Source organism: Eleutherodactylus coqui, chromosome 2, assembly GCF_035609145.1.
Source record: "Eleutherodactylus coqui strain aEleCoq1 chromosome 2, aEleCoq1.hap1, whole genome shotgun sequence".
In the NCBI taxonomy this organism is placed as follows: domain Eukaryota; kingdom Metazoa; phylum Chordata; class Amphibia; order Anura; family Eleutherodactylidae; genus Eleutherodactylus; species Eleutherodactylus coqui.
Window position 1 is genome coordinate 122,764,350 of NC_089838.1, and position 20,606 is coordinate 122,784,955.

Here is a 20,606-nt window from a genome sequence, read left to right on the forward strand (position 1 = left end):
TTTCAGATTTTTAGTTTTATTGTGGGGTAAAAAGCTAAAAAAATGTTTGTTTTTTTAACTTTTACAGTTATTTTTTTAAATTACAGTAGAACCTCAACTAACGTCATTAATCCGTCCGGAAGTAATGGACTTTAGTAGAAATCAATGTTAGTTGAGGACATTATTTCCATAGGAATTGATGTACATCCAATTAATTAGTTCTAGACGTTTAAAAAAAAACACAAAAAACACACCAAACCCCATTTAATAGAGAATAACTCTTTAATACCAATAACAATACTGAATGAATATAAAACACAACTGTGAAGAATAAATTAACATTGCAGGGACATCATTATAGCAGTACGTATCACTGTGTTATCTGTGCTTTGACATAGGACTGCAGGGACATCATTATAGCAGTACGTATCACTCTGTTATCTGTGGTTTGACATAGGTCTGCAGGGACATCATTAGCAGTATGTATCGCTGTGTTATCTGTGCTTTGACATTGGACTGCAGTATTTATTTGCAAATGTTTCTTTACTGCACTGTACTCATCTGTACAGGACTTACATTTTGCAGTACAGTGGGGATTCAGGAGGCAGGCAGCGTTCAGCCGGCACTTTGGGGATTCAGCTGCTGTACTGTGTCAGGAGGCAGGCAGACACAGCAACGTTCAGCCGGCACTATGCACTGTGAAGAGGGGAGGGGGAGGAGTAGGCGTGCGCTGATGCAGGAGAAGCAGGAAGTGACTGGCATCAGCTGCATGCCGGCTCACTGAGCGGTGCCCAGGGTCATGGAGCGGTCGGTGCCCCTATCTGAGAAATGCAACTTCATCTGAGGGACCGCTGCTGCCCTGACACATCGACTTAAGTTGAAAACAGCTTTGCTTAAAAGCAATGCTACTCAAGGGTTTACTGTAGTAAATTTAGGCTAAAATAAAGTATGGGAACAGGATCCTTATTTTGTTTTAGATGTTTTGATATATAATATCTATGGTTTTGAATTACAGAGCGCATACACAACACTTTTGGTCGGCGTCGGCTTCGGCTTATTTTCTTTTTTATGTATATATTTTTATTTTATTCTGTAATTTTGTTTTACTTATTTATGTTTTTTGGTTTTTTTACTATCTATGTCCCCATGATGTCATATAAAACCTCTGCGGGTCATTCACATGTTTTTTTTTTTTTATTACACACTTTTCCAATGTAGCTGCGGCATCCATAGAAGCCCCAGTTACAGGGGAAAACATCCCCCTGTGGTGACAATAGTCACTGGCAGAGCTGATCAGGGTCTGCTAAGACCCTGCAGCTCTGCTGTAACAGGGGGTCCCGGTGGTCACATGACCGTCGGCTCGCGTAGTGGAAGAAACACTTCCACTTTCTCTTCTTAGTACATAGCGCTCATTGAGTGCTGTGTACTCAGGAAAGGAGAAGGCAGAAAGGGTTAAAAACCACTTTTCCCTTTTCCTTCGGGTTATCAGCTGTGACCAACAGATGACAGCCCGGCCTGCTTCTAATTGATTGCAGAAGCAGGGGCTTTAATCCCGTGCCGTACTTTTACTATCAGCTGGAATCAAAGCCCAGGATCAAGCACCGTACATTTACGGCGCTTGGTCCTTAGTAGGTTAAAAATGTTTAACATAGAACCTTGATTTATAAAATAGATTATTTTCTAATGAGACATTCCCTTTAAGCTTCGCCCATTTTAATTCACCCTATGGTGAAAAGTAAAGGAATGACACCTCTGGTACTTATTTTCTTGTGGAGAGGAGGAAATTAATTGAAAATATTCCATATGGATGGAGACCGTTTTTTTTTTCCTTGTGCCCAATACAGAATAGAAATGTGGCTGTTACCATCTGATTTGTTCAGTATACAGTGGCTAGGGGCATCTTAAAGGGAATTTGTCATCAACCAAAAGCACCATAAGCTAAGTTATGGTGCTTATAGTTTAGGTGATGGGGAGTCCAAGGAGTTGTCTCATACTCACCTGGTTCCATCTTTCCTGCGATGTTCTCCTGTGAAATCAGCATGCGCACCGCAGCTTGACTCTTTTCAGACGACTGTGTATGAGCATTCCCATTCATCTCTAAGGAAGGTGTCCATACACATCCTTTTGCTGTAAGCACACTGACTTTGTCGGGGACCAGGGTGGGTATGAGACACAACTCCTTAAACTCCCCATTATCTAAACTATGAGCACCATAAACCTAGTTTATGGTGCTTAAAGGTGATGACAGGGTCCCTTTAAGGCAGTATTTGGTATAGTAGGAATAAAGTTAATTTTTGTAGAATCATTAAATGCTTAAAATAATAATAAACTATGCTATTATAATTGGCTTACATATACTGTACTTTATGGCAGTACTGTAACCAAATCTAGCCAGTTGGCTCACTGTTAAAGAATGCATGTGCTCAAAATAGTTAGCATATCCAATAATGATCCTCTGAAAACCAGATTTATTTGGGATACGTAGTTGAGAGATTATGGTTACTGCTTTTTTGCTATGTATGCAGCAATCTTCTAACTTAATTACCAAGGCATGATATAGTTCATTTAGCTAAGATCATTTCAAAAAAGTAAATGAATTACAAAATATGGCTACTAACAGTTTGTGCTCGATATTTACTAACCTATTACTCTATTTATAACCTTAGATAACTACAATATTTTTAAAACAGGAAGTGTGGCTCAGTAGAGACAATGGGGCAGATTTGCTATTGAAAATTCACCAATTTGCATCAGAAAACTGTGACGATTTGCTCCACATTCTTAATGCATTTTAGACACTTTCTCAAACTTTTTTCAGCTCTCTGACATAAGGAACATAGTTAATTGGGAAAGGGGTGTGATCTAAATGCAACATCATGCACCAAAAATTGTGCCAAATCTGCACCAAAATTTTGGCAAAAAAATCTGGTATAAGCTAAATTAAGTAATAAGTGTAAACATGCATCAGATTTATCATAATCACTATAAAAAGTCTATATATGCACAAGGATGATTTTTCTATTCATTTTTTTGACCAATTTTTCAGTCCGAAAATTGGACAGAAATAGAGCCCATTCGTTTGAATTGGTGTATTCACGTGGGCTTATTTTTATTTGGATGAATATTTTGAGTAAAAGAAAAATTGCAGTCTGTCCTATTCTTGTTCGATTTTAAAACCTTTTAAGACTGTCTTAAGTTTGTCTGTATAAATTTTAGACAGTATTAGTACATTTGCCCCAATGGCTCCAAATATGTTGAAATATAAGTATCATACATAGCAATTAGAGATGAGCGAGTGTACTTGCTAAGGCAAATTGCTTTAGCGAGTATTGCCATTTTCGAGTACATGCCCGCTCGTCTCAAAAGATTCGGGGGCCGCCGGGGGGCGGCGGGGAGGAACGGGGGGGGGAGATCTCTCTCTCACTCTCCCCCCCCCCCCCCCCCCCGCTCCTCCCTGCTCACTCCTGCAACTCACCGCTCACCCCCGCCAGCACTCGAATCTTTAGAGACGAGCGGGCAGATACTGTCATAACGCACTACTCGCTCGCGTAGTTTGCCTTAGCGAGTACACTCGCTCATCTCTAATAGCAATGTATTCAGCTGCTGTTGCTGTTTATTGTGGTGTTTAGGTGAAAGCTATTACAAAGTTTTGTTACTATTTTGGCAAGTTTTTGAAGACCTACACCCTAAATATATTTGAAAGTGTTTTTATAGTTTGGAAAATCTAGAGTAAGTGTGGCATGCAGTTTTGTGTGTTTCCATGTATATAATATATATATATTTTTTAAATCATGCCGTGATTTGAATGATGAGAAAAAGTCTTTGAACCAAGTGTACTGCAAATCTGTTAGCACATCATTTAATATAATCTCTGTTGCAGGTTACTTAGTTATAGGAAATCACTCAAGTAAGTTGACCAAAGTTGTGAATTTTTTTTTCTACCCTGAGCCTGCAGATTTAATAGTGTGATGAAAGTTAATGTATGGTGCTTTTTCATGCATTTACAAGGACAACCTGCATATAAATCATAAAAGCATGACGAATTGCTTGGTAACTGGAGAAATGCTTTGTCTCTCTAGGGTGAAACTTGCATGTGTGTGTTTTAGTTTCGAAGAGAATGAAAAACCTTGTTGTTGTGAGAACGAAATTACTGCTCGACAAACAAGTGAAGTGTCCAGAATAACACGATGGTGTATTTCTCAAATAACGATATATGATAGAGTGAATCAGGGTTGGATCATTTGAAGAAATCTTTGCAGAGTTACTGTATGTGTAATTCGATCTTGTACTTTCTGCCTAGGCCTGTGAGCAAGAAAGCCTTTCTGCAGCACATCGAGGAGCTGTGTGCCAATAACAACCTAAAATTTCAAGAAGAATTTTCGGTATGTTCCTAACAGTTGTCACAACATCACAAGCGCTCTAGTAATTGTCATGTGTCACATTTCATGTCCATTTTGAGCATGTGAGACCAAGAAAAACTGCCGCCTTGATAATCAATACCCAATTACCTGGGTAATTGTTTAGACAGTAATGCTACACTGATTAAGGTTCTACATGCTACATTACCCGAAAGAATAAATTGTCAGAGTCTGACAGAAAGAAATTATTGATGAGAACAACTTGGAATGATGTTTTATATAAGAAAACTTGCTGGATATTTATTATACAATTGACACATTTTGTTTGTGGTATTAAAGGATAGGCCATCAATATCTGATTGGTGGGGAGGTGGATCACCGACAATCAGCTGATTGAAGGGGCCACAACACTTCTGCAAATGCTGCATCCTCATCAATGTTTACCTGTTTGTACGCAGAATGCTGTATTATTTCTAGTGGCCGTTCTGTGTACTGCAGGCTTGTCCTTTGGAAGTGAATGGGACAAAGCCGTAAGTACACAGAATGACCATTATAAATAATATAGTGTTCTGTTTATGAAGAGGTTTGTGCTCAGATGTAAATATTGTACAGGCTGTGGCACTTGCAGAAGCACTGCGGCCCTTCAATCAGTTGACCTCGCCACTTGGGAAAGTTGAGTGGCAGACCCCCACCAACCAGATATTGATTGCGGGAATGAGGAGAGGCTATCAATTTTTAAAGGCAGGTGGTATTCAAAATTTATATAATGATTTGGGTTGCATCTAGAGATGAGTGAGCATGCTCGTTTAAGACTGCTACTCGATCGAGTAGCAGTCTTATCAAGTAATTGTGTACTTGCCCGAGGAGTATGAGGGGTGGTGGCGGGGGCCAGCGGGGGGCAGCGGGGGTAGAGAGAGATCTGTCTGCCACTCTGTGAATTACATTAATGATGCACTGGTTGGTACGTGCCCAGTGTTACAGGTCGCATGATGGCGCAGCAATGACAGGCAGAGGCAGCACATGTTTATAAAAATAACTTTACCTAAGATCAGCAGGAAAAACTTTGTTATGCTCCATAGTGAAGTTTTCGTACTTAATCGTTGCATAACAACCATTCATAATGTAGTGGCCAGGAGTTTACATGGCCCCTCTATAATTTATGCATGCATTTGTCTTGTGCCTATGTGTTGTCAGTGTCTTCTATGTTGCATGAATATGATGTGTATTGCATAGCTTCAGTACTGATTGGGTTAACTGTTTGGTATGTGAGATGTCTGGAAAATGTATCTTGTTGTTTGTCATGTGATCGTGCTATGTATATGTGTTTGCAAGGCGTTTGCAAAGAGAGTCTGTTCTGGTCTTGCGAGAGAGAGGAGCATTTGGAGTTCTGCAAGTGAGCCACACAGACACCATCAAGTCTGTGTGGGCCGGAATGGAAGCGGCTGAAAGACTTTCATCAGCCTTCCCTGGGCCTGCTTTGCCCAGGAGATGCCACTGTTACTCCTGAGACACTGTGAGTGAAGAGAGAGAGAGAGGAACAGCCAAGCAGTGTTGAGAGCTGAAGAGAGTAGAGAAGAGCGACCGGGAACAGAACCCTGCAGACAACTTTTGGACTGTGGATTCTTCTGTGGTCCTGTGATTTCCTCCCTGTCACACCACTTTGTGTTCTGCACCATTCCCTTTTGGCATGTATCTACTGTTTTGGACTGTAAATAATTTCTCAAGTAAGCAAGCACTGCCAACTGTTACTGGATTTGCTCCTTAAATGTTTCCCTATGTGTGGACCACTTATTTCACCATCTGGATTCATCGCGGAGGAAGAAACTGTGGCGTCACGAGTAACAGGACTTTTTATGGTAATCTATGTTTTGGGTTACCCCTGTGAAAGTTCCCCCAGTGGTAACTTGGACGGGTCCCGTGCTAACCCCAGGGAAATGAGATGGTAGAGCCCCGTGACAAGGCCCAAATCTATCCCGCTATCTCCTCGGCTGTGGGTCCGCTATTCATACACTGCAATAAACTCTCTTAAAGCGACAGTATTATATATATATATAAATATAAATATATATATATATATATATATATATATATATATAGTCTGCAATGTAAAATGTAATTTTTCTTTAACTGGCATCTCTCACCAACATTTACATTTCCTTCTTGTCTCCTCTTTATGGTTGCAACAAGGCACATGTCTCTTAAGATAACTATCGGCATCTTTTGACTGCGGCATAACTGCTACATGCCTCATCTTTAGTGATAGACCCGACCCCAAACACTACATAGGAGCAGCATCCTTTCACATAGGATGAAAACAATTCATGTACGAAATTTCCACAGAGGTCGTCACGCAATACTCGAACCCACATTAATGCTGTATAACATGTGCCTTACTGAGTCATTACACACTTCATCATACACAGTTTACATGACATCATCCACTTAACACAATAACTGCTTAACACCTTTATAGTAATATCCTGGAATGCCTTGCATACTTAATCTATGGCGCTATAACTATTTAACGCGTACGTTATGATAGTTCCATAAGTCCATCACCCCCACCCTGGCTAGCGATTTTATGTTATGCAGTCCCATAACACATAATGCACACACGCTCTTTTGAAACACCTTTTGCTGCTCAGTTTCACTTCTTCTTTTGCCTGCATCAATGCCAATTCGCAGACCTCTTGCAGTGTTTGATGTATTTCTTCAGCATTGCCATCACAGTGTCAGGAACTGTGGGGAGGGAGAGCCCTCCCATGCGCTGCAGGGCTCTTCACCCCTGGAGTCTGGCCATTTCTCCATCTTGTGCCACGTTTGGGGTTGCTTTTTCAGCCATCGGGATTTCAGAGCCCTTTGGTCTCTCTTTAGGCAGCTCCCCAACATGGGGAAGTAAGCCGCTGCTCTTGCAGGACACAGCTTCTACCACCCCAGCAGCAGGCATGTGCTGCTCTCCTGCTACCCCTATAAAGCACGCTGCTTCTGGTCAGTCTACTCTCTTCTGTTGCATCTGCCTAGTTGCCATGATGCAAATACAATTCTTTTAAGAGCTTTCTCCCGAGTTTGAAGGCTGGACTACAGCCCTCTATACACTTTCCCACATGGGGGCAGTCTTCACAGCGCTGACACACTAGCTGGTTCAGTCCTGCACTATCTAGGGGGCAGAACCCCTCTCAGCAGCCTTGCCTCAGGCTATGACTAAATGCAGCCGTGCGCCCTCTACTTCACATTACTCCCTGCTTTTGGTCTGGCAGAGGAGTGGGGGATTCTCAGTGCATCTCTCTGCTCACCCCTCCCCGCCTCGGCCTCTGGCAAGTGGAGTAAAGACTCTGACACAGCACCACAGCACTGACATGAGGTGCTAGCAAGCATCTCCACCCGCTCCCCATCCCTTCTCTCCTGACCGCATCTCAGACTGGGAGGAGCAGGGCTTAACCACCATGGCTCCAAGGCCATTCCCACAATGGGGTCTAAGCTGCTCTTCTATAAGGGGAAGCATGATAGCACTGCCTCCTTACACTCTCACACAGATCCTGGTCTGTCATTGAGCCGCCAAGATAGTACTGAGTGGATATTCTGTCTTTTTTGACTGTTTCTGGTGCCTCCGAGCTGGACGAACCAGAGAACAGATGACAGAGAAAGAGGACTGAAGATGCTCCCAGTGGCAACCCAGCAGTGCAATAAGAGACTAGGATCTGTGAGATCACAATATGGACAAAGAGTACTGGGGGTGGAGGGGTGGGGGGAGAACTATTACTATTGGGGGGCCACATGGGGAGAACTATTACTATTGGGGGGGCCACATGAGAAGTACTATCCTTACTATAAAGTACTATTACTACTGGGAGCCACAAGGGGAGTACTATTACTACTTGGGAGCCACATAGGGAGCACTGTTACAATGGGGGGGACGCATGGGGAGCACTTTTAGTACTGAGGGCCACAAGGTAAGCACTATTACTACTGGGAGTCACATTGGGAGCACTATTTCTATCGGACCCGAAAAGGGGAGGGGGTTGTTAAGCTGAGTCTTTGCCCCAAGTAAAGAAAAACTTAGTTACAGCTCTGAAATACATATAATACTGCCCCATTAGCTGCTGTTCTTTATAAGAAGCTGTTCTAGGACTAAGTTATAAGAAATAGTTCTGTGGATAATAGTATAAAGTTCTCAGTGATGTGTAATTCTAGTTGAAATCAATAAGGAGAAACTATGGAAAAACTTTGACAAAACCTCAGTGGCTACAGTTGTAAAAAATAATGTGAAAACTGCCTAATTGTCTATCGCAGTGTGTTTTCTTTTTTGTAAATCCACGTTGAATTGTTGCAATAGCCAAAGAATAAAAAATATGATACATGTGAAAGTAATCTGCATCATGACTAGGGGTAATTTTAAAATAGAGAATTCTATATGTACAATCGGCAGAACAACAGCTGTGGTCCAAACTGGGACATAATGGTATCAAATTCAAATAAGTGTAGTGTAAACTATTACTTGCAATTGAAGAAGTGTCAGGGATCGGGTTTAACACTGCTTCTTTTCAGTGCAATTAAACTACAAAACTGGTGACATTGGACTGATAAAGCTTCCCCATTAGGTTTAAACATGTTTGTCTATATTACTAATTAAAGGGGTTGTAGCAAAATAATAAGTTATTCCCTATCCACAGAATAAAGGATAACTTTCTGATTGTTTGGGGTCTCACTGCTGAGAAGTCCACCAACCCCTCGTCACTGGGGAAGGGGGGACAGGGGGGGTGAGTGACCCCACTGTGGCAGGCAGAGTAAGACATGGGGATCTTGTTCTCAGATCATGAGCAATTTATTGCCTAGCCTATGGATAGGGGCTAACTTGCGATTCTGGGACATCCCCTTTAACCCATTCCCTCCCCATAACGTAAAGGTACGTCATGGGAGCAGGGTACTTCCCGCAAAATGACATACCCTTACGTCATAGGGATAGCGCGACATCATGACAGGTCTCGCGCTATTCTGCAGCGGGAGCCGGCTGTCACTGATAGCCGGCCTCCTACTGCAACTGCGGGGGTGCATCGGAGATGCGCCCCCCCCCCCTCCCCGCTGTTAACTGCTTCCCTGCCGCGATCTCAGTAGATTGCGGAAGGGAAAGGGTTCACAGAGGGAGCGCGCTCCCTCTGTGACTTCAGCCGACTCTCGCAATGTTATCACAGAGAGCCCGGCTGCTTGCTATGGCAACAAGACGCCTGATACTGTATTGCCATTACCTTTGATCGCTGTAATAAGCAATAAGGCATTGCAGGAGAGAAGTTCTACAATGCCTTATCGTAGTGGTCATCGGTGCTACAATGCAAGTCCCCCAGAGGGACAAAAATGGTGTAAAAAAAAAATCTAAATAATGTACGAAAAATTTAAATGTAAAAAAAAAATGCAAAAACCCTCTTTTTTTGCTTTTTCTGATATTGGCATAAAAAAATTTAAAAATCCCAGCTATTTGGTATCGTTGTGTCCGGAAAAATCCGTACAATAAATCGAACACGCTTTTTATCCTGCATGGCAAAAAGCGTTTAAAAAAACGCTAGAAAACTGAGGCAAAATGCTAATTTTTCGAATTTTGCCTCCCAAAAAATGCAGTAAAAGTGATAAAAACGTATGTACCCCAAAAACGTACCAATAAAAACCACAGCTTGTCTTAAAAAAATAAGCCCTCACAGAGCTCAGTCCATGGAAAAATAAAAGTTATAGGACTTTAAATGCAGGCATTTAAAAAAATTTTTATTTCCAAAAATAGGGTTTATATTGCAGAAGAGTAAAAAAAACCTTTAAAAATCTAAGAAATTTAGTATCGTTGGAACTGTACCGACCCACAGAAAAAAATGTGTTCTGTCATGTATGCTGCATAATTAGCGCTTTAAAAAAAAAATCTATGGCAGAATTGATGTGTTTTCTCTCCCTACGATCATAAAAAAAATAATAAAAGCTTTACAATATAGTCTACATACCCAAAAATGGCACCAATAAAAACTACAATTCGCCGTGCAAAACAACAAGCCCTTATGCGGCCATGGCGACGGAAAATTAAAAAAGTTATGGCTTTTGAAAAGTGGAGATGAAAATCTACCAAAAATTGTTTGGTCCTCAACGCCAAAATAGGCCGTGTTAATGGAAGTGTTTTTTTCTTTATTATGTTACGTAATTACTTTGGTCAATGAATAGTTTTAAGTAAGGAAACACTCTTGCATGTTACAGACAAATAAAGTGATAAAACACTATATTAAATGAATGCTGCTTAAATATTTTATTTCATCATAACATGTTTCTTCCAGGAGCTCCCAAAGTTTCTTGAAGATCTTGCTGTGTCAGATGCTGATCTGCCATGGAACAGGTCCAAAAATCGGTTTACTAACATAAAACCATGTATGTATACGAGTTATAGCACATTTTATTGTACCACCAGTATTCATCTTTTATTAATAGAGCACCAGTGTATTATAGTATAAATTTACTCATCACTGCCCTAGAGGAGATCTTATATATACATTCCCTACCACAGAGAAGTCTGTAGGCTTAACCAGCTGTTGGCACCCAAGCCTTTTGCCAAGTCTGGCCCAGACTGAGTTTACATGTTGTAAAAACAGTTGAACATAAGCAAAAATGAACAGACAAATAGGTTAAAAGTAACCTACAACAGATAAGGCTACTTTCACATCTGTGCTTGGGGGTTCCATTTCCTGCTTCTTTTTAGGGAAATCCCCTGGATGAACAGATCCATCTTATGATGGAGCCGAACATCGCCGAACTGACCCCATTGACTATAATGGGGACCATTGGGTTTCCACTCAGGTGCCCAGCATTTTACCGGACTGTGCTGAATCTGCAATGGAACCTCTAAACGGGGGTTCCAGCACAGATGTGAGACCACCCTAAAGCTATAATATGACTCTGCTAGATAAGCAGGATTTGAGCTGTCTTTAAGTTAAGAATGAGGTACACAGAGTGCTAACTCAATTGGCCTTAAAATATAGAGAACTTTATAGGGGTCTGTAATATAAAAATGTTTTTTATAATGGGTTTTCCATGGCTAAAGCATTGGTCTATTTTTAGGGCAGTCCATCAATTTTTCTTCAAGGGGCTCTGTGCCCGCTTTCAGTGTTTACCCAGGCACAACAGCTTGTATGTACACCTGCCTGATCCTAGTACTGCAGCTTGACCCCTCTGTTCTACAGATGTCATTAATGTTTGAGTTATGGAAATCCCTGCTTTAGTCTGAGGCATATGCACAGGTTATCATTACTGTAATTATTCTTTTAGAATCATGGTAAATACTGCTCACATGCTCATATTAGATTCTGTTCATGGAAAATGGTGGAAAACATGAATAGTACTGTCAAATAACTGCTAAACTGTCCTACTGAAATTATGTCGACCCTTGATTACCGGTTACACCCTTGCCTTCTGGCTTTAAAGGGCTGTCCAGGTTTTAACTGTTCGCCACTTATGATCCCTGGTGATCAGCTGATGACCCGTCCCGCTGTCAGTGCAGCAGGGCTGGATGTTGTCTTAGGGATCAAAACAGGAAGTCTAATAGGCGGCTTCACTCCCATTGACTTCAATGGGAGTTTGAATCATTGAGCATATTTGTAGAGTGAATGGTGAAGGACGTGTTCAGAATATAATTTATTTTACACTACCTGCATGATTTATTCAGCATGGGTCCATCTCAAATCAGGGTGTGCTTGATATTGTTGTGAATGGTGGAGAAGGTAGCCTGCAGTTTGGGGATTTCCTTGGCCCCAGACAAAGCAGAAGACCCAACAACAGTGTGGTGTTTCTTGGGCACTGTGTTTGATTCTGTAGCCTTGGGGCGTATGTTGCCTCTTGATAAGCTGGTAGATTTAAAAAAAATTGTGTAGCTAGCACTAAGAGTCTGCAAAAGGTCAATTTAAGGGCCCTCCAGTCCCTATTAAGTAAATAGAATTTTACATAGCGCATGACTCCTATGGGCAGGATATTTGTAGATGCTTGGCTTCTGCTACTGCTGGCGTACATTATCTAATTGTTTTGTAAGGCTCAGCAGGGAGCTTTGAGAGGATTGGAGGTTTGGATTTCTTTCTGGGTCAGTACAATGGCTGCTGTATATTCAGAACATGTTCGATAATAGGATATTAGAGATGTGGACAGATATGTCAGATATGTTGGGTTTTAGGACATATTTTGGAGAAAACTGGTGTGCAGATGGATGAAAGTGAGTTTCATGAAAAATCTTACCCTCCTTGAATTATTTCCAATTCTGGTGACGGTGCAATTGTGGGGCGCAACACTACAGGATAATCATCTTATGACCCATTCCCCCTAGGTAGTAATTTTGTTAAGGCATTTACGCATAGTGTTGTGTTGCCTTGACATGAATGTGTGCTTGTCCACCCAACATGTACCACGTGTTCAGAATGAGATGGCTGATCCGTTATCTCACTTTCAGTTGAACAGATTTTACAGTTTCTTCCCACCAACAGACAAGTTCGTCCAGGAGTATCCAGATCAACTGTGGAAGTTAGTTTTGATTTACAAAGGATATCACAAGGATTTTTAGTAGGGCAGGAAATGCTTTCAATAAGACATCGTGGACTTGGGACACTTGGTACCTGATGTCTTTCAATTTGTTGGGATGTACAGTTAACATTTTAATAAATGTTTGTGTGTAATCTTATGAAGTTGGTTTGTTCCATACTGCTTTTGTGTTGACTTTTATAGGGCCTACAGGGTATGTGAATTAATGTGCAAAAGGTAAAGGGGGAGGCTACAATTGTCTAATGTGGTGTTGTCAAACAGTAAAGTTAACTGACTGTTCATTTAGAAAATCCAAGAAAGACTGGCAGCGGTAAGGAAGGATGGCAATACTTCACTCAGGTAGTGTTTCCAATCTGTGTCCGGTAGTGCATATGGCAGCCTGTTTAGACAAAAGGTGAGTGGCAACAGTATCATTTCTGTTGAATGCAGTTGGAACATTGCTATCCCAATACCAGTTCATTGCAGTTCTGTAGCAGTGTTTGGCTTTGATAGGTGACACACAGGGCGATTATGGGTCACATTCTTTTCAGATAATGCACTACAGAGGCATCAAGATGGGATGTGAGTGAAGATGTGGTGCAGAGGATAGAACAGTGAGAGTCTTCGAAGTTTTTCTTTAAATGTGAGACCTTTTTTCTGCTTTAGTAGGAGATTTCGAGTTGTGATTCATGCTTGGACAGCTTCTCCTGCAGTCAGTGGTAGTTTTTCTGTTTAATCTTCATTCTTGGCCTCTCATATGTTTTCTGGGAAGTACTGATAGTGGCTGTCAGGTTTGTCAGTCTTCAGCTTGGGCTTTCTCATGAGCTAACTTCTGTAAAGCCTGGGTTTTGGGGATTAGTTTGGCATAGAGTGCTTCTGAAATCTCACTGTTGTTCTAGTGCATGGTGACAAGCACATTTTTTGTTCTTACACTTTGGAGGTAATCATTGGGGTCTTAGAACACCAAGAGAACTCTTAAGGGGCATAACATTTGATTTATTAAAATTGACATCCTTTTGTCCTGGGCTAATTGTGGTATGGTCTGACATAGTGGCATGGTTAACGTGGCTCCATACTAGATTGGTAGACTGGTTAAACAAGGTGCATAGCAAAATCATCAAGGCAGTGGCTATTTTTGTAGTCATGTCCAGGGGTAGCAATATGCCACAGGAAGCTAGAGTTTTCTTCACAAAAGTATTTTCACCTAGATGGAGTCCATCTCAACACAATAGACAATGTGGCTGTTGGGATTTAGAGATGGCTTTGAGTAAGCAGTGAGTATCTGTTGGTACTCTCAAGCATAAGGTCATACTTAGGAGCCTGTAGTGGGTAGATAGGTCTTGGTAGGAGGATAGTGGTTGATTGCAGGTTAATGGGGCACATCCTAAAGTCTGGTGATTCCCCAGTTGGGTTACTATCGTGCTTGAAATGTAATACTAGTTTCATCCCAAGGTGGCTCGGTCACACCTGTGGTGGATTCAGTGAATTGCATAGTCTCTCACCAAAACCTCTTCCTGTATGAGTATCCATGTTTTATGTGTTATTGATCGTGATTTATTGCTTTGTACAATACAAAAGCATCATTGTCATTTGTTTGACAGTTGATGTATAGAATGTTATTACTTGTTAATTAAAAATGGCTGTAGTGGCTTTTACACCCAGTCACATGCAGTCTGTGTCTTATTTTGGGGAAATCGGGTTGAGAGGGGAATTGGTGGATTCATGTGGTTAAAAGATGTGGCAGAGAACATGCAAATTTGAGAGGGTATCCCTCTTCCCTGGTCAAGTCTTCTTAGGCTAGGTTTAGATGATGTCTACAGGCCACATTTTTGCATCATGACTACACAGCAAAATTTTGTGTTTTCCATAACTTATCAAAAACCATGACGTTTCAATGCATGTCTGTGGTAGTCGCAGTGAAAGCTATGACTTGCCAGCACCATCCGAGTAAACATTTACAATGAACACAATGGTGATAACTGCACAGAGGACGTGGCATTGCTGGACAATGAAAGAATTGGTCATCCATAGAAAACAAGAAAATAGGTCATGTACTTAGAAGATGCCTGTATAATGAACTTGTCTAGATAGTGAACTAAAACAGGCTGTCTGAGATCAGAAAAAATATCAGCTTTTCTTCTTTAATCAGAAACAGTGCCTCATGTGTCCATGGGTTGTGCCTGAAATTATAGCTCAGCCTTATTCAAGAGAAAGCTGTAATGCCAGACATAGCCTATAAACCAGAGTGGCGCTATTTCTGGGAAACACAAGCAGAACATTCTTCTGATCTTGGACAACCACTTTAACAAACTAAGATATACTTTTAATTAAAAAAAAAATCTAAATTATTGTGTAGCAGTGTTGTGCCCAGCATTAATAGATACAACGTTCACATTGCAACTGCTGTGTGATCTTGAAATGACCCTTGTAATGTTCCAAGGCTGATTGTCTGAGTAACTCTGTACCCAAAAGCTTTTGTATGCAGGTGCAAGAAATTGTAGACTTAATACTGTCTTAACTTTGTAATGTGACCCAAGTAACCAACCTCTTTAACATTCTTTACTTGACAGCCGTCCCAAGACTATTTCCTACCCTTACTTCTACAGTATAGAAAGTGTTAAAGTGAGAAGCCATATATTCATGTAAAGAAGCCCATAATAAACTATAATAAATTTGTAATATATAGGTAATCAAGTCTTCATATTTGTTCATTTTCATGAACTGCTATGTCATGTATAACTATTTTCATTGATCATTTTAATTAACACTAATTGTGACAATAATGTTAAGCCAATTAAAAATCAAGAAAGTGCATGCTGTAGCATAGACATACTGTAAGTATCTGCCTTCCTTATTTTACCACAGATAACAACAACCGAGTAAAGCTTATAGCGGATGCTGGTGTACCAGGCTCAGATTACATCAATGCAAGCTATGTGTCTGTAAGTATAAAAATACCCCATGGTTGACCATTCCGGTTAGGGATGTTGACTTTCAATTCAGAAGTCAGCACTGCAGAAAATGTTTGTCATCTTAGTTATAAACATGCAGAACACAGAGTTTTCTGCCAAGTTTAAAGCTTCATAGTGCTTTATAAAATTTTCAGGGGCGTCATTAGGCATTTAGATACCAGTCCTGTGCCCCAGATATCGAGCATGTTCTCCAAACCTTTGGCCAGCAGTATGTAAAAGGGGTTCATATAGGGACAGAGGAAGGAACTATACCAATGTGTGCCTTCCCCCATGTCTGTCCATGCCCGGTGTCTCGCTGTTCCTTCCTTCCTCTCTTCTTGTATCTCTCTGTGGGCCACTTCATTTTGTTTCTTTGGCTGCAGCAGCACTACTGAGCCCTAAGGCGGTTGTTAGGAGAACAGCAGCCAGGCTGGGAGGAGGAGCACAGAGTCAGTATGAACTCGGGCTTTATTTCTAGTAAGACCCCCGAGCCAGGATATTTTTTATATATGACTGCAACTCCATAATTGTTGTTAAATCCAAAAGCTGCAGGGGGTGGGGGCTGGGCTAAGACCGAGTGGCACAAAGGAATATGTCTGACCAGGACTGCAGTGCTTGACGGGGAGCCACCAGGATAGTTGGGTATTTCATTTTTCTTAATTTCACACAATTTTAAGCCAATAAACTTTTTTTATGTCTCGGAAAACCCCTTTAGTGGTTTACTTTTGTCAATTAACAAAATGCAAAGTAACTGAATAAAAGAGGAATCTAAATCAAATCAATATTTGGTGTGACCACCCTTTAATTCTTCTAGGTAAACTTGCACACCAAAGGAACTTGGCAGGGAGAGTTGTTCCAAGCATCTTGAAGAGCTAAGCACAGGTCTTCTGTGGATGTAGGCTTGCTCAACTTCTTCTGTCTCTTTATGTAATCCCAGACAGACTCAAAAATGTTGAGATCAGGGCTCTGTGATCCATATCATCATTTCCCAGACTCCTTGTTCTTCTTTACAATAAAAATAGTCACATTGGCCTTATGTTTGGGGTTGTTGTCTGCTGCAGAATAAATTTGGAGCCAATCGGAAGGCTTGCTGATATAGCATGATGGATAAGTATCTGCATTGACGACACCATTAATCCTGATTAAATCACTAACTCGATTTGCTGAAATGCAGCCCCAAACTTGCCAGGAGCCTCCACCATGCTGCACTGCAGCCTGCAGACACTCATTATTGTACTGTTGTCCAGTCCTTCGGTGAACAAACTGCCTTCTGTTACATCCAAATATTGGAAATTTTGAATTATCAGTCCACATGCTGACATTTTTCTGTACCCCATTTACTATGTTTTCATGTAAAGTTGAGTTGCTTGGCCTTGTTTTTACATCAAAGGTATGGCTCTTTGGCTGCAATTCTTCTATGAAGACCACTTTAGGCCAGACTCAAACAGTATATGCGTATACCTAGGTCCCACTGGTTTCTACCTGTTCTGAGCTGATGGCAATGCTGGTCATCTTCCGATTTCAAATGGAACATGATGTGGTCATTGAAAACAATTTAGTGTGTGTCCTGTTCATCTGCACTATATAACCAGACTCTACACATTTTACACTGTTTATTTTTTACTATTTTGCATACACTTTAGCAAAAAATAAACATGTGGGGAGGAGAGGGTGAAATTTTCTCAAGCACCCGAGCACCGCGTGGTGCTCACTCGAGTAACGAGTACTTTCGAGTATGCTAATGCTCGGACGAGCATGCTCACTCATCTTTATTTGTGTCCTGTTGCTGTGCTCAGTCTTGCCATGGTGTATGACTTGTGACATGAAACTGTCTTCCACAACCTCACCATTGTTTGAATGTTGCTCACCCATTTTTAAGCCGCCTAAAGAGCTGTTTCTGTTTCAGTTAATGACTGTTTTCTAACCTACATATGAAAATGATGATCATTATCACCTGTTTGGTAGAGATGAGCGAGCACCAAAATGCTCGAGTGCTCGTTACTCGAGTCGAACTTCCCGCGATGCTCGAGGGTTCGTTTCGAGTAACAAACCCCATTAAAGTCAATGGGCGACTCGAGCATTTTTGTATATCGCCGATGCTCGCTAAGGTTTTCATTTGTGAAAATCTGGGAAATTCACGAAAGTGATGGGAACGACACAGAAACGGATAGGGCAGGCGAGGGGCTACATGTTGGGCTGCATCTCAAGTTCCCAGGTCCCACTATTAAGCCACAATAGCAGCAAGAGTGCCCCCCTCCCGCGCACTGTCAGCATAAAGATCATTCTCCTCTGCCACAGCTGTAACAGCTGTGGCAGAAAAGAACAATGTTAGCCCATTGAATTCAATGGAGCCGGCAATACAGCCGGCTCCATTGAAAGCAATGGGCTGCCGACGAGCGTGGGATGAATTTTCGGGAAGGGCTTAAAAATATAAGCCCTTACCTGAAAATCATCCTAAAATGTGTAAAAAAAAAAATAAAAATTATGTCAGCATAAAGATCGTTCTCCTCTGCCATAGCTGTAACAGCTGTGGCAGAAAAGAACGATGTTAGCCCATTGAATTCAATGGAGCCTGCAATACAGCCAGCTCCATTGAAAGCAATAGGCTGCCGGCGAGCGCGGGAGTGAGACCCCCCCGCACTGTCAGCATAAAGATCGTTCTCCTTTGCCACAGCTGTAACAGCTGTGGCAGAGAAGAACGATGTTAGCCCATTGAATTCAATGGAGCCGGCAATACAGCCGGCTCCATTGAAAGCAATGGGCTGCCGGTGAGCGCGGGATGAATTTTCGGGAATGGCTTAAAAATATAAGCCCTTACATGAAAATCATCCTAAAATGTGTAAAAATAAAAAAAATGTATACTCACCTTTCTGCTGAAGCCGGAGTTCAGCCGCGTCTGGCCGGCAGTTCTCCTGAACTGCTTTCTGTAGTATTCAGCAGCCGGGGATTTAAAATCCCCGCCTGCTGAATGAGCTGCCTCTGATTGGTCACAGCCTCACCAATCAGAGGCAGCTCTCACTCACACCCATTCATGAATTCATGAATGGGTGTGTGAGTGCTGCCTCTGATTGACAGCTGAGAGCTACCCCTGATTGGTCCCTGCGTTGAGCCAATCAGAGGCAGCACTCACCCATTCATGAATTCATGAATGGGTGTGAGTGAGAGCTGCCTCTGATTGGTGAGGCTGTGACCAATCAGAGGCAGCTCATTCAGCAGGTGGGGATTTTAAATCCCTGGCTGCTGAATACTACAGAAAGCAGTTCAGGAGACCTGCCAGCCAGATGCAGCTGAACTCCAGCTGCAGCGGAAAGGTGAGTATACATTTTTTTTTTATTTTTACACATTTTAGGATGATTTTCTGGTAAGGGCTTATATTTTTAAGCCATTTCCGAAAATTCATCCCGCGCTCGCCGGTAGCCCATTGCTTTCAATGGAGCCGGCTGTATTGCCGGCTCCATTGAATTCAATGGGCTAACATCGTTCTTCTCTGCCACAGCTGTTACAGCTATCGCAGAGGAGAACAATCTTTATGCTGACATATATATATATATTTTTTTTTTTACACATTTTTGGATGATTTTCAGGTAAGGGCTTATATTTTTAAGCCCTTCCTGAAAATTCATCCTGAGATCGCTGGCAGCCCATTGCTTTCAATGGAGCCGGCTGTATTGCCGGCTCCATTGAATTCAATGGTCAGTGCTCGTTTAATGGAGTCGAGTACCGCGTGGTGCTCGTCTCGAGTAACGAGCATCTCGAGCACCCTAATACTCGAATGAGCATCAAGCTCGGACGAGTATGCTCGCTCATCTCTACTGTTTGGTATGATTGGTTAACCATACACTTAACTATAATCCCACAAAATCCCTGACTTTGTGCAAGTGTACCTAGAAGAATTCACCTTGATTTTTGTTAATTGCTAAAAAGAAACCATGAACTCTTTTATTTTTGAAAGTATTCTTACTTTGCTGCATTTTTTCTAAATCTGTTGAAAACCTTTACACAGTACTGTATATGTGCAGTGTGTCTATCTAGTGTGCATGTACAAGTATATACAGCTAGAAAGTAATGCTCAGTTCAGATAAGTCAGGCTGAATCCATAAAAACATGTAACCTGCTGTGATAGGAAGTGACCAAGCTGGTAAGAAACACATATTGATTTTAAGGATATGCTCACTTGTAACAGAAACACTGCGGACTTTCTGTCATGATTTGTGAGTGGAAACTCTGCAGTATATTACAGTACAATAAAATGGATGAGATTTTAAGAAATAAGTACAAAAAGTACAGAAATTGACATGCAGTGTGGATTTTAAATTTGCAGCATGTCAATATTATGCTACGGGTTTTCTCTGCGGATCTCACTGTTTGCAATACATAGAGTGAAATCCATTACAAAATCTGCATGTAAAACATATGATATACTACCATACATAGTTGAGCCACTGCACCTTAGCCTGCTGTGTTGTAAAAGCTGACTTAGGCCTCTTTCACACGGGCATTGAAATTTTCAGCCGCCCACATCGCGGCTCAAAATCGCATGAACAGGAGAAAGCCGCAACCAAGTCAAAGCTAAGTCTCCTGCGTTCTCGCACAAGTAGGCTGCAGCATATATATGCTGCAGCCTGGAATTCCGTGGGTCGTGGGGAGACACCTTAGTGCTGCTAAGGTCTCTCCCCTTCCCCTTGCCAGCTGATAGTGGCAATAGAAGCTCCCATAGAAGCCTATGGGAGCTGCCGACTAGGGGAGGGACTTTAGCAACGCGAGCTGCTGCTAAACTCCCTCCACCTCCCTTTTC

At 41.7% G+C, this 20,606-nt stretch overlaps 1 protein-coding gene across 1 annotated transcript in view; it reads left to right on the forward strand.

Moving 5' to 3' along the window:
* Nucleotides 1-20,606, forward strand: part of PTPRQ (protein tyrosine phosphatase receptor type Q) — a 377,099-nt gene that overhangs the window by 342,135 nt on the left and 14,358 nt on the right. Inside the window, exons 55-58 of the mRNA XM_066589856.1 lie at nt 3,860-3,886; nt 4,280-4,361; nt 10,640-10,730; nt 15,726-15,802. Of these exons, the coding sequence (XP_066445953.1) occupies nt 3,860-3,886; nt 4,280-4,361; nt 10,640-10,730; nt 15,726-15,802 (277 nt within the window). The remainder of the gene's footprint in view (nt 1-3,859; nt 3,887-4,279; nt 4,362-10,639; nt 10,731-15,725; nt 15,803-20,606) is intronic.